A 14,743-nucleotide genomic window follows, 5' to 3' on the forward strand; every position below is an offset into this window, starting at 1 on the left:
AAAATATATGTATATATGTGTGTATAATACAATATGTAACATAATTAAATTTTCGCCAAGTACTTATAATAGGCCCTATTTGACCATCCCATGCATTAACTGATATAAAACACATAGAGCTTTGTGGAATACATGTTGTTGTCCTCCCCATTATAGACATAGGAAGTTGAGCATAGAGAGGTCAGAACACTTACTTGAAGACACACAGCTGGTGAGGGACTGAGTCCTTAACTGGTTCCTCACTGCTCAGCTGGCCCTGGGGTCAGAGACTGGCCCGATCCTTTGTAATCTGCTCTTCTCCCTTAACTAAGTTTCCTCCACGTCACTCTCAGTGTCTGGGACATACCCATTGGGTGCACGGCTTTTATTCTCATCCCCAAATTGCTAGCCGTGCTGATGGACTGCCCTTTGCATGTCCATCTGGCTTCCTTTGGTCACCCATAGTGTCCTGGGCAGCTGAAGGCTGTTTGGAATCCTTTCCAGGCACTTGTAGCTGGAAGCAGATCAGGTGACCCTGTCCCTGGGGCAGAGGGCAGAGCTCCTGGCAGTATTTGGGCTGATTAGAACAAGATCCCAGCCCAGGCCATTCCCTCATACCCCACTTCCCGCCCAGGGTTTGCCTTCTCTGAGCCTTATGTCACTGCCTCCTTTTCCTGCCAGTCACACCTGGTTTGTAACTGAGCGTCCCAGAGGGTGGGGTTGCCCATTGGTGTTTGTCACCAAAGGGGACCCAGTGATAGGCTAGGGGCTCGTAGTACCCACAAGGCTTGCCCACTGTGGGACCGTTGGGCTCCTTCTCCAGAGGGTTTCAGCAGGAAGGTTCAGTCCTTTCCTTAAGACTGAGGCGTACATGAGGTGGGGGTGGGAGGGGATGGGGACAGGTTAGTGGCAGGTTATGACAGAAGGACATCTCTGCTGCATACAGGCTTTTGCACATGAAAACCATGGTCACGGTCATTCCTGTGGTTCTTTTGAGAACAACACTCAGGTGTAGCAGCCCACAAAAATGACCTACGACTGCTACCCTGTCCCATCAGGCATGTCCATCAAGGGGGGCCAGGATTGTCCTTTTGTCACCCTTGGGGCCCCGGCTCACTGTCTCTGTCCTCTCCCAGGACCAATTCTGACTCTGCCCTGCACCAGAGCACAATGACACCCACCCAGCCAGAGCCCTTTGCGGGCGGGTCCCAGGATGCACACCAGAAAAGAGGTATGGACCAGGCACATGGCATCTTTCCTCAGGTCAGGCAAATCCAATGGTAGCCCCTGTGTTCCCAGAGGTCACAGCTCATGGGAGGACAGGCCTGTAAAGGAAGACTCAGTGGGTGCTATGGGACAAGGGGAGGGGCACAGGGAAACTTGAGAGATGACCTTTTTTGTGTTGGATTTCGAAGAAAGTGTAGGAGTTATCTAGGCAAAGAAAACCACCTGCAAACACCCCTTGCCTTCTGTTCATTGATTTGTCATGGCCACATGGTCTGGGGCTTTGCAGGGTTTTTTTTAAATGTAGGGGGCAGCAAGGTCAAGCAAAAGTGGCAGTTATCAGCTCACGACAGAGAAGACCATAGCTAGATGTTCAACTTCAGATGCCGCTTGATCCAGGGCTTCACACTGGACTATATCCTGGCTCTGCTGCTCAGAACCCTCCCGCCACAGCCCTCGGGCCCATCCTGGCCTCAGTGGGTGAGAAAGGGGCTAGCTCTTTCCTAGTTCTTGCCCAGAGCCTCCTCTCCAACAGGGCCATGTACATAGCCCTGCTGTTGGGCAGGTCTGTGCCCAGGCCCCCAGCCCCTCCTCAGAACTGAGCATAGGCACTGTCCCTGGGACCTTCCAGGAGAGCACATGCCATTTTAAAAACTAGGGCAGCGTCATCCAGGGAGGGGAGCGTGATCCTCTGAGGCCAGCCCCAGGAAACCCCTTTGGGGCCTTACCTGTCCTAAGACACTGAAACTAGAGAATTAATCACGTGCAGTTAAAGCCCAAATGCTCACCACTTTTTATTAGCAGTTGACTGCGCAAGCCTGTAAATTCCAGGGAGATTCTACTGATAGAAGGATTGTCTATCAGAACTTTACCTCTTGGCGGGGGACTATCTTGCTCTATGTTTTCCTGGGACCCTAGCTCATCAGGCAGTGAAGGCGAGATTACAGAAGAAACAGGATTCTAAATGTAATAACAGGATTCTAAATGTTTGGAGGTGACAAGGACACTGCCTGGCATTTCCCTCCTGTTCCCTATGCTGCGGGGCAGTTCTGAGGTGGCCATCTCCCTGGTGGGCCTCCCAAGAATGTAGGCTTTTGTGGTAGGCAGGACTCTCTGTGGTTGTGGAAGGGAGCTGCAAGCCTGGAAGCCCTGACAGCTCAGAGTCTAGTTGGCCTTGGAGTGGAGTAGAGGAGATGTCACCTGTCCCCATTCCTCTAGGAGGGGCCGAGACAGTGACGGGGTTAGTGTGGCTGCCCTCCCACCCCTCAGCTCGGCCCCTCCAGGTTTCAAGAAGGAGGAGTTGACTCATCTGGCTCTGTTCATTATGACTCTGTTGCCAGTGAAAAACTGAACCTCCAGCAGGCATGAAGAAATTGGGTCTCATCAAGAAAATGTTTAATCTCACTGTTAGCAAAAGGTCCAAGCAAAGGGGCCTTCAGATGCAGCTTGTTTCATGGCCTCAAATGATGGCCATCCAGTCCCTCAGACCTTCCCCCCCTCTCCTCCCCTCCTCTAGGGCTGGCTGGCATTGCAACTAACTCAGTGGGGCCACAGCTACCATGGTGGATCCACCCAACCCAGCGCACATGGAGTGATGTAACACTGTGTTGATGGTCCAAGAGGGAGAGGCAGGAGTCCACTGAGTGGTGGCCACTTGCAGAGAGACAGGGAGAATTTCTCAGCTGTTCTCTGTAGCCCTAGGCCTCCAAGGCCCCAGTTGGTCCCATTGGGAGGCTGAATCAATGCATGTCCTTAGTTCTAGAGCTTAAGTCACAGGTTTCCTGATGTATTTTTTTTAGGTTGGTTTAAAAAAAAAAAAAAATGAAACCCTTTTTGTACTTTAGTACAATCCCCAGAAATCACTGTATGTCAGGGATGTGCCCTTCTGGTACAGCCAGGGAGCTGCAGAGAGATGCCTTTTCTGACTCTCCTCCCCACACCCTACTCTAGTCTTGCTACTCACAGTCCCGGGAATGGAGGAGACCACGTCGGAAACAGACAAAAATCTTTCCAAGCAAGCATGGGACACCAAGAAGGTAAGAGCTTATGGGTTTCCAGAAGTGGTTTCTCTCTTGATCTTTTTTTTTTTAAGCACAGCCAGGCAAAGATGATGAAACAACATATTGGGGGGAGGTTCGGTCTCCTTGAAGTAAAACCCCAACTCAGATTCGACTACTTGTATCAGCTGATTTAACACAGACGTAGGCCTGTTACACTTGTGAAAGCATGTAAAGAATTAAATAAAACCCGTGCTTGCTTCTACAGCACATACACTAAAATTGGACAATACAGGGATTAGCATGGCCCCTGCCCAAGGATGAGAAAAGGACATCAGGGTCCCTGCCCGCACCTGAATATAGTGCTGCTGTAAAGAAAGAGAAGGTGGCGAGTGTTGGGGAAACACCCTGACCTCCTGGAAGTGTGAAGAGGGTGGTAGAGACCGGCATACTGGCGAGAATCCTTTTAACTACTATGTGAAATGATGCATGCCTCTGTGAGGGTGGCAGCATAGGGATTTCATTGGACTTGTTTGAGGCAGGTTGGGGACAGTGGGTGAATTCTTAATACTGTTTATATGGAATGCTTTTGAAAAGGTTCTTTAGAAAGTCATTGTCAAGGTGCTTTGCAAAAATCCGGTAATGAAGTGAATGTTTACTCCCAGAATTAAGCAGCCGGTGGCCAGGTAGAAACTCCTTCCACCACTTCCTTACAGGGGCTCAAGGCCTGCTGGTCACATGCTTGCCTCAGGCACCCCAGTCACTGCCAGTCAGGCATTCCTAACCACTGGGTGTGTGTGCTGGCTGGCCCAGCCCTCCCCAGTGGGTCCTCGTTCTTGTCTGATAATCCCTAAAGAACACATCAGCAGGAGTGTCTACCTGAGGGCCCCAGAGGCAGACAGGAATTAGAGAACATGACACAGCAGAGCCCCTGTCAGCACACAGGCTTTGTCCCGTCATGTTTGCTGCCATAGGAAGAGAGTTCCCTGCTTTGTCTTTGAAGGAGAGTCTAGGGGCCTGGACTGGAGCCTGCATATCTCTGGGGTGATAACATCTGTAGCTTATGGAGGAAAAACCAGGGTCTTAGTGCTGTCAGGGTTTCCCTGGGACCCCTTCTCCTGGGCTAGGCTGCAGGGTGGCCAGAGTTCCAATTCTCAAGCGGTGGAGTGCTTGGGTCCCTATGGGAGTCACAGTTCTGGGCATCATAGGAAGGAAGGTCAGCTAGGGTCAGAGCAGCAGACTCTTTGTGTTTAGGCCAACCAGTCCAAGCTGCCTCAGGCTTCCCCACGTGATGTCCTTTCTAGGGGTGGACAGACAGATGCTGGACAGAGACAGACCCTGCTTTGGTGACACCCCTCTTCCCCGTTCTGATCCAGGAATATATGAGGGGTTAGCCTTTGGTACCCAGCTTTCCAGTGGGCCTGCTGCAGAGCTTATGGCTGACACCCTGGGCATAGCTCTCTGAAGGGTTGAGATGTGAAGAGCAGACAACGTGATCCCCTCCAGATACCAGCTCTGATGAGGCACCATGTCACCCCTGGACTGTGCCACCTTACCAGGCAGAGTGAAGCCAGGAGGGGCCATTAGGGAAAACCTCTCCACTTAACTCTTGGTTTTTCCCCTGGGCATGTCTGGGGTACCCCCCACACACACCATCCCACGGGGACATTCTTCATCTGCGAGACTGGGACCCCATAAACTTGCTTCTCCTTGAGTATCACTAGGCCCTCTTGGGGAGATCAACCATGTGGTGAGGGGGCTCTCAGCCTCTGCTGTCTTCTTTTTCAGATGGGGTCCAGGCCCAAGTCCTGCGAGGTCCCCGGAATCAAGTAAGTCACAGTGGGACCTGCCCCGCATGCCTAAGGCCACCAGGGGCTGCTTGGACAACCTCCCACCTCCTCCCTGGCCAATTCCCAGTTGCTCACTAGACTGCAAGTCCAGACAAGAGGGATGTCAAGCTGCTGGCGACCACCCAGCAAGTCTTGCTATGAAGGATGCTCCCATCCCTTAGACATACCCTATCTCTGGGCAGCAGGAAGACCCTTACTCCATCCCCTGTCCCTACAGGGGTAGACTGCTTCCTAAGGTCCCATCGGAGGTTTGGGCTAATGGTTGTTTCTCAAGTGTAGCAGCATCTAATCGCAGGATGTCATTTTATGACTGCTAGGTTTTTTGTTTTGTTTTTGTTTGTTTTGCAAGCCCTTTCCTGCTGCCACCACAGCTTCTGCGGGAACTGGCAGCCACAATTCAAGAGCTCAACCCCCTATGTCTGGCCTTTTCCTAGCATCTTTCCATCTGCTGACCAGGAAAACACTACAGCCCTGATCCCTGCTGCCCACAACACTGGGGGTTCCCTGCCCGACCTGACCAACATCCACTTCCCTTCCCCGCTCCCAACCCCACTGGACCCTGAGGAGCCCACCTTCCCTGCGCTCAGCAGTTCCAGCAGCACCGGCAACCTCACTGCCAACCTGACACACCTGGGCATCAGTGGCACTGGCCAGGGTAAGGCCGGGCGAGTGAGCACACTTTCTTTCCTGGCAGAGCCCACTGTCTAGCAAGGACAGAGAGAGAGAGAGAGAGAGAGAGAGAGAGAGAGAGAGAGAGAGAGAGTGTGTGTGTGCTCGTAAAGTGATTGAGCTGGATCACTTCCAGAATTCTGGGCATAGGGTGGGAAGAGAGCCCAGCATGGGGGCTTGGTGTTTCCAGGCTTCCCCAAGGGGAATGGTGTCTGGGAAGAGGGCACAGCGTAGACAAATGCCTGGTGGTGGGAAGCCTCATGGTGCCCCCAGTGATGGGACAGTGGTTCTGAGGGGTGCTAGAGCTTCAGAGTAGGGTAGGCTAGGCTTTCCTCTCCTGTAGCTGACTGTGGATGTCTGCTTGGGACTCTAGCCTGACCACCTCCCCAGGCTCCACGCTCATTTCTCCCTGGCCATGTCTTCAGGGACAACCTTTGGGGCCTTCACCCATCCCAGTTTCTCCTTGCACCACCCCAACCCTGTTCCTCCTAGAGGCCAATGGCACCACCGTCCCCCTGCGACACAGACCGGGAACTTGGAGGGGTCCTCCTCAATTCCTCTTTCCTCTTGCCCACCCTGACCCATTGGCATGTCTCGTTAGCCCCACAATTAGGACCCAGCCCAACTTGGACCCCTGTTACCCTTCACAGCTTCCACTTGCTGTCACTCCCCTTTTCCTTGTCCCCACCTCTTCTCCTCCCAGAACAGCTGTCAGCTTATGGTCCTCCTCTGCTTGGGACCTTGCATAGCCCCTCATCGCTACCCCTACACCTCTCCTCTCCAGATGATGAGCTCACCTTGGGGCCTTTAGATGTACTGTTCCTCCCCCATGGTTCTCTTCTTCCTCTAGATGGCAGGGGGCCCCTCACCTGTCCCATCTCTGCTCACACCTCCTCCCCTCAGTGAGGCCTCCTGGCCTCTGCCTACACCTTGAGTTACTACTTTGCTCACACCTGTCCCCTGGGCTGGGCCTCTCCTGTGACCCCCACTGTGACCTCTGCACCAAGTTAACTGTGAGATGTGTGGGTTTGCATTCAGGCAGGAGATAGGGTGGCCACCAGAAGTCCTAGTGGTGAGATGGGTAGGAGGGGCCAAGGGGGCCCCTCTGTGAACCCATAAGTACTAGGACTACATCGTGTTCCTTCCATCCTGCCCAGAGCCACAGAATGGCGCACACTCACCTGTTCATCACTTTGAGTGTAGTGGGCAGCACCGTGCAGTGTTTTCTAAGAGAATCACACACTTAGTCATGTTTGCTGCCATCCTGGGAGAACAGGCTGTCAGAAGGGGAAGTAGCAACTGGACCAGGGCAGGGCCCCATCAGACACTCTGCAGTGAGATTTCCAGGGGAAATTGGCTGTCTTGAGAGCCAGTTGTTGTGGGGAGTGAAGGAGAGTCAGTCCTGGCCCTGGTTGTGGTGCCCACAGGGCCTGGGAAGGTGAGGTGTGTTGAACAAAGAGCCATGTTCCCAGGTTTTTAGAAAAGGGGGTGAAGGCCAGACAATGAAGAGAGGAGTGGGACTGTAGCCTGACAGTGGTGAGGTTGTGTTCTTTCTTCCACACTCCTGACCCCTGTGCCCATCCAGACTTAACCACAAAGCAAAAGGCACCAGCCTGGCTGTATCTGGGAAGGTCCAAATCCAAGTGAGCAGATTCAGGGAAGCCTGAGACCCATGACCCCTAGAGACCATTGGGCAGCAGTGCAAGCGCTGGCCTGTGCAAAGGAAGAAATTGGAAGGTCACCTCTGGGGCTGCTGCCCACCACCTTTCCCTGGCTGGTGCTGACACTGCAGTTTCCTGGGCCCATTTTTCCCCACTTCTGACTATGGCCTCCAGAGCATCAGCTCTCCACCCAAGGGTCCTTGGCAGCCCCCTAGCACCTGCTCGGAGCTGTGTACTTCCAACCTGAGCAGTGTCTAAACAAGCACTGGAAAACAAACACATGTGAAAGCTGCAGACCCTGAGTTGGGGGGCAGGTGGGAGGGGACTCCGGGGTGGGGGGTGGACTTCAGCCACCTGGCTCTAGTATCTGCCAGTGAGGTTTGACATATGTTGGGTTGTTTTCAAACCTACCACACTAGCGGCTCACCTGGCAGGGGCTTTGCTTTCCAGGTGCATTTTAAATCTAGCTGATCCTCAGCCTCTGGCGCATGTGGAGATTGCTCCCCCATCCAGCCCTACCGCCAGTCAGAACATGAGCCTTAGAGGAAGAAGAGGCCTTCCCACCATGGAGACAGCGGCCCCTCTTGTCCCCTTCCACATTTGCTGAAGTTGTTTCGCTGGCTGTCCGCTGGGACCTGGGAGGACAACAGGCCTGGGTCCTCCTTCCTGGCAGCACTCCACACCCAGCTGCCCCTGCACTTGGGGCTTACCATGCCTTGGGCCAGGCCCCTGCCACCTAGCCCATCCTCCCCTGGCAGCTCTCCCTGCCTGCCCAGACTTTTCTTCCAGCTAGCCCCACTCCTTTTCTCAAAGGTGATCCAGGTTGCCAAAAGGAATTCAACAACAAGGCATTCGTCTGCCCTCCCAGCCACCATGTGAGGCCAGGAGCTTGCTTTGCAGTACAGCAGGGGATTCAAAAATGCCTTTGTATTCAGGGCAGATATTAGAGGCTGGCAGCCCATGTGCCAAATTCAGCCCAATGGTGTATTTTGTCTGGCCCACAATTGTGTGTATGATGCTTTCAATAGACACTTAAACATCAGGAGAGTACGTGTAAAAGTCTGGATTTCTGGCTTCTTTTGAAGCAGAAGGCCTAGCATCTGTGCCTCAAGATGGGCCAGAGCACTCCTGTTTGCCACAGGCCCAGCTGCCCCTGTTGCCCCACTGTTCCTCTCACTTCTGGCATTTGACTGCTGCTTACTGAATCCTGGCATCTGCTCTCTGGATGCCACATGTTCCTTTGCCTGCTATACCTATGAAGTATTGAATGCTTAGAGAAGATAAGGGAACAGCCCACTCCAAGTGTGCTCTGAGCAGGTGTCTCCTAGACTCCTGTCCAGGCCTCTTGATCTTGCCCCCCTTAACATCACTGTATCCATAGTCCCCTGATTCTGGGGCCCAAAGTCTGCAAAAATTGGATCCCTGGGCCCTGCCTTGGTAGCAATCAATGGTGCCAGCCCCCCCCCGTCCCCCCCCCCCCCCCCCCGCAGTACTCAGCCAAGATGTGCCACCAGGGCATCCAAGGGGAAGTACAGGTGTGATAGGACTTGCCTCACATGGATGACACAGTGAGCAGCTGCCCTGGGCAGAGAGAAGGCTGCCCATCATCTCCCTCAGTGTGTTCCGGGTGCATTCCCACTGGCCTGTGAACCTATCATCTTAGCCGCTGGAACAAGGTTGATCTGTTGCCCTTGGCAAGATGGGTCCAGCTCTCCTGGGTGAATTAGGCACCTTCACTGGCTTTGCCTGTGGGCCAGACTCCAGAGCTAGCTCACAACCTTATTAGGGCCTCACAGTTAACTGACAAGGTCAGCTGGTATCATCTCCACCTCAAGGACAAGGAAACAGAGTCCGGGGGATTAAGCCAGGCCCTCAGGGCTCTCCTTGGCACAGTGCCCCAGGATAACCCAACAGGCTCCAACTGCTGCCACATTGAACTTGACATCCCTCAGCCCCTTCACAACAGCTGTATCCAGGGAGCATATTGCTGGGGGAGGGAAGGGGCAATGTGAAGTCCGTGGCAGGAGCTTCATCAGAAATGAGGGTTTTGGAAGAACATAAAGAAACTGAGTTTCTAGGTTAAGCATCTCAGTAGGGGTGATGCTTTAGCATGGAGAATACACAGGTGGGGAGAGAAGGACATGGAAGTGATATGTGGGATAGAGGGGCTTCCAGTTACATAGGTCTAGGACTGAGAGGAGATCTGGCTAAAGGACCAGTTATGGGAAGGGACATGTGCATCGAATGAAGATCAAGAGGAAACTAGTGTCAGGCAGGACTGACTTGACTTGCGGCTAACCAAAACTCAAACCAGTTTAGGCAAAAAAGGAGATGATTGTCTCCAGAAGAGGGGAAATGCCGGTATAGCTGCATCCAGGGCTTATGTGCTGCCCCTCTCATCTCATTCTTCCTGTTCCAGCCAAAGGATACCCCCCGCCCCACACACACACACCTCTGGGCTCTCTTGAAGTGCCATTAAACATCTCAGGGTAGGCTCTCATTGGACCAGCCTGGTCACATGTCCAACCAGGGGCCAATTGTGTGGCAGTCCATAGGCAGGGAAGTTCCCCCTGGCAGGGCCTATAGGACACGCCTCTCCTGGAGGGATGACAGGATTAATATGCAGAGTGTTGGTCCTCATGGAATTCTGGAAGGAAAACAGAGATCACAGAGCTGGGGGCCCAAAAGTCAGGGTATCAGAACCTTGGAGGGGGAAAGTACCCTGGGTTTGGCAATCAGGATATGCCTACTGGCTTCTGTCTTAGCGATTGAGCTGTCCCCAGCAGTGACTGTGGGTGTGTGAGTGGCCCTTTGGAGGCTGGAGTCATGCCCACTCTTCCTTCCTTCCAGGGATGAGTACTCCAGGCTCCTCACCGCAGCACCGTCCGGCTGGTGTCAGCCCACTGTCCCTGAGCTCGGAGGCACGGCGGCAGCAGGCCCAGCAGGTGTCGCCTACCCTCTCCCCTCTGTCACCCATCACTCAGGTGCGAGGGCACAGTGGGGTGGGGGTCAGCCTAGCTCTACCTCTCTAGAAGGCTCCTTGCTCCATCCAGGGAGGCCATAGGAACAGTCCAGGATTTTTGGCTTTTCGTCAACTTTCCAAACACGTGGGAAATGTATTAATCTGGCCTGGAGCTCTGGTGCCATTACAGGCTGTTCTGACGTTGGCTCTTGTATAAGTGAGCATGCTTCATTATTCTCTTTAGGATCTAATTGAAATTTTCCAAAATAAAATTTTATTTATTTTTATCTTTTAAAAATGATTTTATTTACTTTTATAAAGAGGGGAAGGGAATGAGAAAGAGAGGGAGAGACACATCAGTGTGTTTGCCTCTCACACATCCCAAACTGGGGACCTGGCCCACAACCCAGGTATGTGCCCTGGCTGGGAATTGAACCGGCAACCCCCTGGTTCACAGGCCAGCATTCAATCCATTGAGCCACACCAGCCAGGGCTATTTTTACTTAAAATTTAAAAAAAAAAATTATTGATTTTGAGAGAGAAAGAGAAACATCGATTTGCTGTTCCACTTATGCATTCATTGGTTGATTCTTGTATGTGCCCTAACCTAGGATTGAACCCTCAAACTTGGCGTATGGGGATGATGCTCTAGCTAACTGAGCTTACATGGTCAGGGCGAAAATAAAATTTTAGAAAGTTTTCTCTTTTAATTTACTGTAATTTTGCTTCATTGGCTTTTTTGGTAGTTGTGTGTGTCTGGAATTGGTCTGTTTCATCTAGGTCATGCAGTGAGCTGGTGTACAATTGTTCATAATAATAGTACTCTCTCATAATCCTTTTGTTTCTGTAAGGTTGGTAGTATGTCCCCACTTTCATTTCTGATTTCAGTAATTTGATTCTCCTCTTGTTGACTTAGTCAATTGAGGCTCATAAAATGAGTTGGGAAGCATTCTCTCTTCTGTTTTTTTGGAAGAGTTTGAGAAGCATTGGTGTTCATTCTTTTTTTTTTAATTTTATTCATTTTTAGAGAGAGGGGAAAGGAGGGAAAAAGAGGAGAGAAACATCGATCTGTTACCCATTGCACGCCCTCAACCAGAGACCTGGCTCACAAACCAGGCATGTGCCCTGACTGGGAATCGAACTGGTAACCTTTCGGTTCACGGGCCAGCACACAATCCACTAAGGAACACCAGCCAGGTCTAATTCTTTAAATGTTTGGTAGAATTCATGAGCGAAGCTACCGAGGTCCGACCTTTTATGTTTATGGGGATGTTTTTGATTACTAATTGAACATCCTTACTTGATATATAGGTCTACTCAAATTTTCTATTTTTTTCTTGGGTCAGTTTTGGTAGTTTGTGTGTTTCTAGGAATTCATCCATTTTTTATTTTTTTTAAATCCCTGACATAATATTTTTGCTCTTTGTTTTTGTTACTGTAACCTCAATGGAATCATCCACTTATAACAAAATTAAGTCATTCCTTTAAATATTTTGATGCCCGTTCTGGGCCTGTTTTCCCTCCGTGCCTGCTTGTACAGTGGTCCTGTTAAGATCAGGATCCAGACAGAGCCATGGTGTTTTCTGCCAGCTGTGTGTGTCATCACTCTCTCCATCTGTGACCCCTGCCCCTTTTCCCCACCCCCAGTGTTTTAGGCTTGCTTTCCCTTTCTAGAAAGTACTTTTTGATCACTAACTAACCACTTGTTAGAGATTAGGCATGTGCTAAGTTCTGGCGCAAGTACTGTCTTCATCACAGGGCAGGAGTACCCCCTGTTTCAGGGACTTACCCCACAGACTCATGATCATTAAAAATTTCCTCTGCTTATTTTCCTTCTTCCAACTCTGAGGAGGCTTGAGCTGGTCATCACCAAGAGTCTACACTAGTACCTTCCTCACCATCACCCTTTCTGACCTCCCCAGGTGGGCCAGGCTGCAGGGTGGCAGTATGTGTGTGTGGGTCCCTCCCCCAACCCCGCCTCCAAGGGAGGTAGGTGCTGGCCACCCACTAAGCTACTAGAGTGTCATATCTGGTGCCTGCCTACAGTGGGGAAGCTTCAGCTCAGAGAGGCCAGGACTTCCTGAGCTTGAGTGAGAGTACAGGTTGTGCCCACCTCTTGGTGTGTGGTGAGGGTGGTTGGGTACAGGGTGTCACCAGCTGGATTGGATGCTCAGGTCCTATCCAGCTGCAGCCTGACCCTCATGGCCCTGGGCCTGGCCCTCTCTAAGCCTGTGCTTCCCGGATCCAGTGTACGGACATCCCTTTGTTCATGCATCACATTGCTAAGCTTGCCAGGCTGTGAGGGCCCCCTGGGGACCAGGTGCTTGTGGCCTGGTCCCCACTGCTGACACCTGAGCCTGATGCCCTACTCTTCCCTGCAGGCTGTGGCCATGGATGCCCTGTCTCTGGAGCAGCAACTGCCCTATGCCTTCTTCACCCAGGCGGGTTCCCAGCACTCGACTCCACCACAGCCTCAGCCCCCACCACCCCCACAACCTGCATCTCAGCAGCAACCACCCCCGCCGCCTCCACAGGTGTCAGTTGGCCTGCCCCCGGGCAGCCCCTTGATGCCGAGCACCAGCCTAACACGGGGGTCCCAGCTGCCTCCACTCACGGTCACGGTACCGTCCTCTCTCCCCCTGTCCTCCCCAGACAACCCAGGCCAGCCATCGATGGGGATCGACATTGCCTCGGTAAGCCTGGGACAGGGTCCTTGGGGCCTGGCTGTGGGGTCATGCAGGAGGAGCCTGGGGCTGTGGGATGCCCTCTTGAGTATCCAAAGCCCAAGGACAGTTGGGCACCCAGCTGCACCTGCAGCTGCCTCAAGGCTTCATTTGGAGGCCAGTTCAGCAGGATTTGGGCCTGAAGCAGACATACTGCTGGGGGCTGGGAACCCAGTGGAGTTTCTGCCTGGAATTCTCAAGCTGAGATTGTCACCCTGTGTACACATGGGGAAGCTAAGGTACAAACAAGGGTCAGTACCCTGAACTTTACCCAAGATGGGCTACCCATGTCTGGCTGCTAAACCATCCTCTGTGGTTCTTGATACCCGCTCGCTGCGCTTTCCATCCAAAAAGGGGCTTCCCGAAGTCAGGGAGAGCACAGCTCTCAGGGCCTGGGGAAAGGACATCTGAGAGCCAGAGGAAATAGAGGTAAACTTGGAGGGGAGGAAGGGATACATCATAGTGCCTGAGACCCTCTGCTTGGGCCGGGGGCTACAGCTCAATTATAGGACAGGACCCTGTACCTGAGGCCCAGAAGACTATAGCTCAGACCATGGGACCTGCTTTCCTGGGCTGGGGCATGGAGGGTGCTATGGCTCAAACCATGGGACCCCCCAGCCCAGGCCAGGGACTGTAGCTCAGGCCAGGGACTGCAGCTCAGGCCATGGAACACGCTACCTGGGCTGGGCTAGGTTTTTATCTCCACAATCCTGAAACTTCCTGGTTATTCAGACTCTGAGGGGAAGGGGGTGGTCATTGCTACCTTTAGCCACATCCATTGGCACAGAGACCCATGTTTGGAGCACAGTGCCTTCCCCACTCAACCCTTAGCAGCCAGCCACAGGATAAATGCCTTCAGAAAATCATGTGCTCTGCAGAGAATAGAACCCCCTGAGTGACAGGGGCAGGAGTGACCTAACAGTAGAGACCCACATTTCTAAGCTGCTTAAGCTCCTCGGTGTGCAGACACAGGAAAGCGTCCAAACCTTTCCTTTTGCATTAATACAGCAGGTATAGGGGCAGCTGTGATGCTGGGGCTGGCCTGGGCACCCAGTTCCCCAACACCCTACTGCAGCAGGGCCTGGCTTTGAAGCTGGGTGGACACAGGGCACAGGTATTCGAGCCAGGTGTACACATAGCTCTTCCCCAGACTCCCAGATCAAGAAGTGTATTGCCCGCCACTGCCCAGGTTGACTGCTGGCTCTTACTCCATTGGGACACAGGCAGCCTCCTCCAGAGTTTCTGCAAACTCTCCCAGGCAAGGAGAACATCTTCAGCAAGTGACCACACTGGTGCCACCAACACCCTATTAATTGAGTTCCTGTGCCCCTCCCAGGCTCAACCCCCATCACAAACTGCTTAGAACAGGCCACTGAGGAAATGGGGAAGACTGAGCACTTATGGGGCCTTGGGCCAGCTGTTTGGACCTTGATGAACAGCAGGCTCAGAGAGGTCAGGCAGGATTTAAATCCAGGTCCTGGCCCAGCCTTTTTCACCTGTGGGGAGAAGCCAGGGCCTAGTAAGAAGCCAGGGTCCTCTGCCTCTGATCAAGTAAGTGGCCACCCCTCTGAGGTCTCCGGATAGCATGATCTCATCAGGTTTGTCCTAAGCCACGCCAGTGATAGTGATTACTTGGTGCTGGGAGCCCTGCTGTCAGTGCTTCCATCTTGAGGTGGGC

At 52.6% G+C, this 14,743-nt stretch overlaps 1 protein-coding gene and 1 non-coding gene across 3 annotated transcripts in view; both read left to right on the plus strand.

Moving 5' to 3' along the window:
• Positions 1 to 14,743, plus strand: part of CRTC1 (CREB regulated transcription coactivator 1) — a 55,009-nt gene that overhangs the window by 33,350 nt on the left and 6,916 nt on the right. For both annotated transcript variants that reach the window (XM_090290022.1, XM_090290023.1), the window contains 6 exons: positions 1,116 to 1,210; positions 3,154 to 3,239; positions 4,989 to 5,029; positions 5,485 to 5,705; positions 10,231 to 10,364; positions 12,724 to 13,035. In XM_090290022.1, the coding sequence (XP_090146148.1) occupies positions 1,116 to 1,210; positions 3,154 to 3,239; positions 4,989 to 5,029; positions 5,485 to 5,705; positions 10,231 to 10,364; positions 12,724 to 13,035 (889 nt within the window). The remainder of the gene's footprint in view (positions 1 to 1,115; positions 1,211 to 3,153; positions 3,240 to 4,988; positions 5,030 to 5,484; positions 5,706 to 10,230; positions 10,365 to 12,723; positions 13,036 to 14,743) is intronic.
• Positions 3,453 to 3,555, plus strand: LOC150000131 (U6 spliceosomal RNA). Its single transcript, XR_016513786.1, has one exon. It is a non-coding gene; the product is annotated as a U6 spliceosomal RNA (small nuclear RNA).

This window comes from Furipterus horrens, unplaced genomic scaffold (genome assembly GCF_987537825.1).
Source record: "Furipterus horrens unplaced genomic scaffold, mFurHor1.1.pri manual_scaffold_10, whole genome shotgun sequence".
NCBI lineage: Eukaryota > Metazoa > Chordata > Mammalia > Chiroptera > Furipteridae > Furipterus > Furipterus horrens.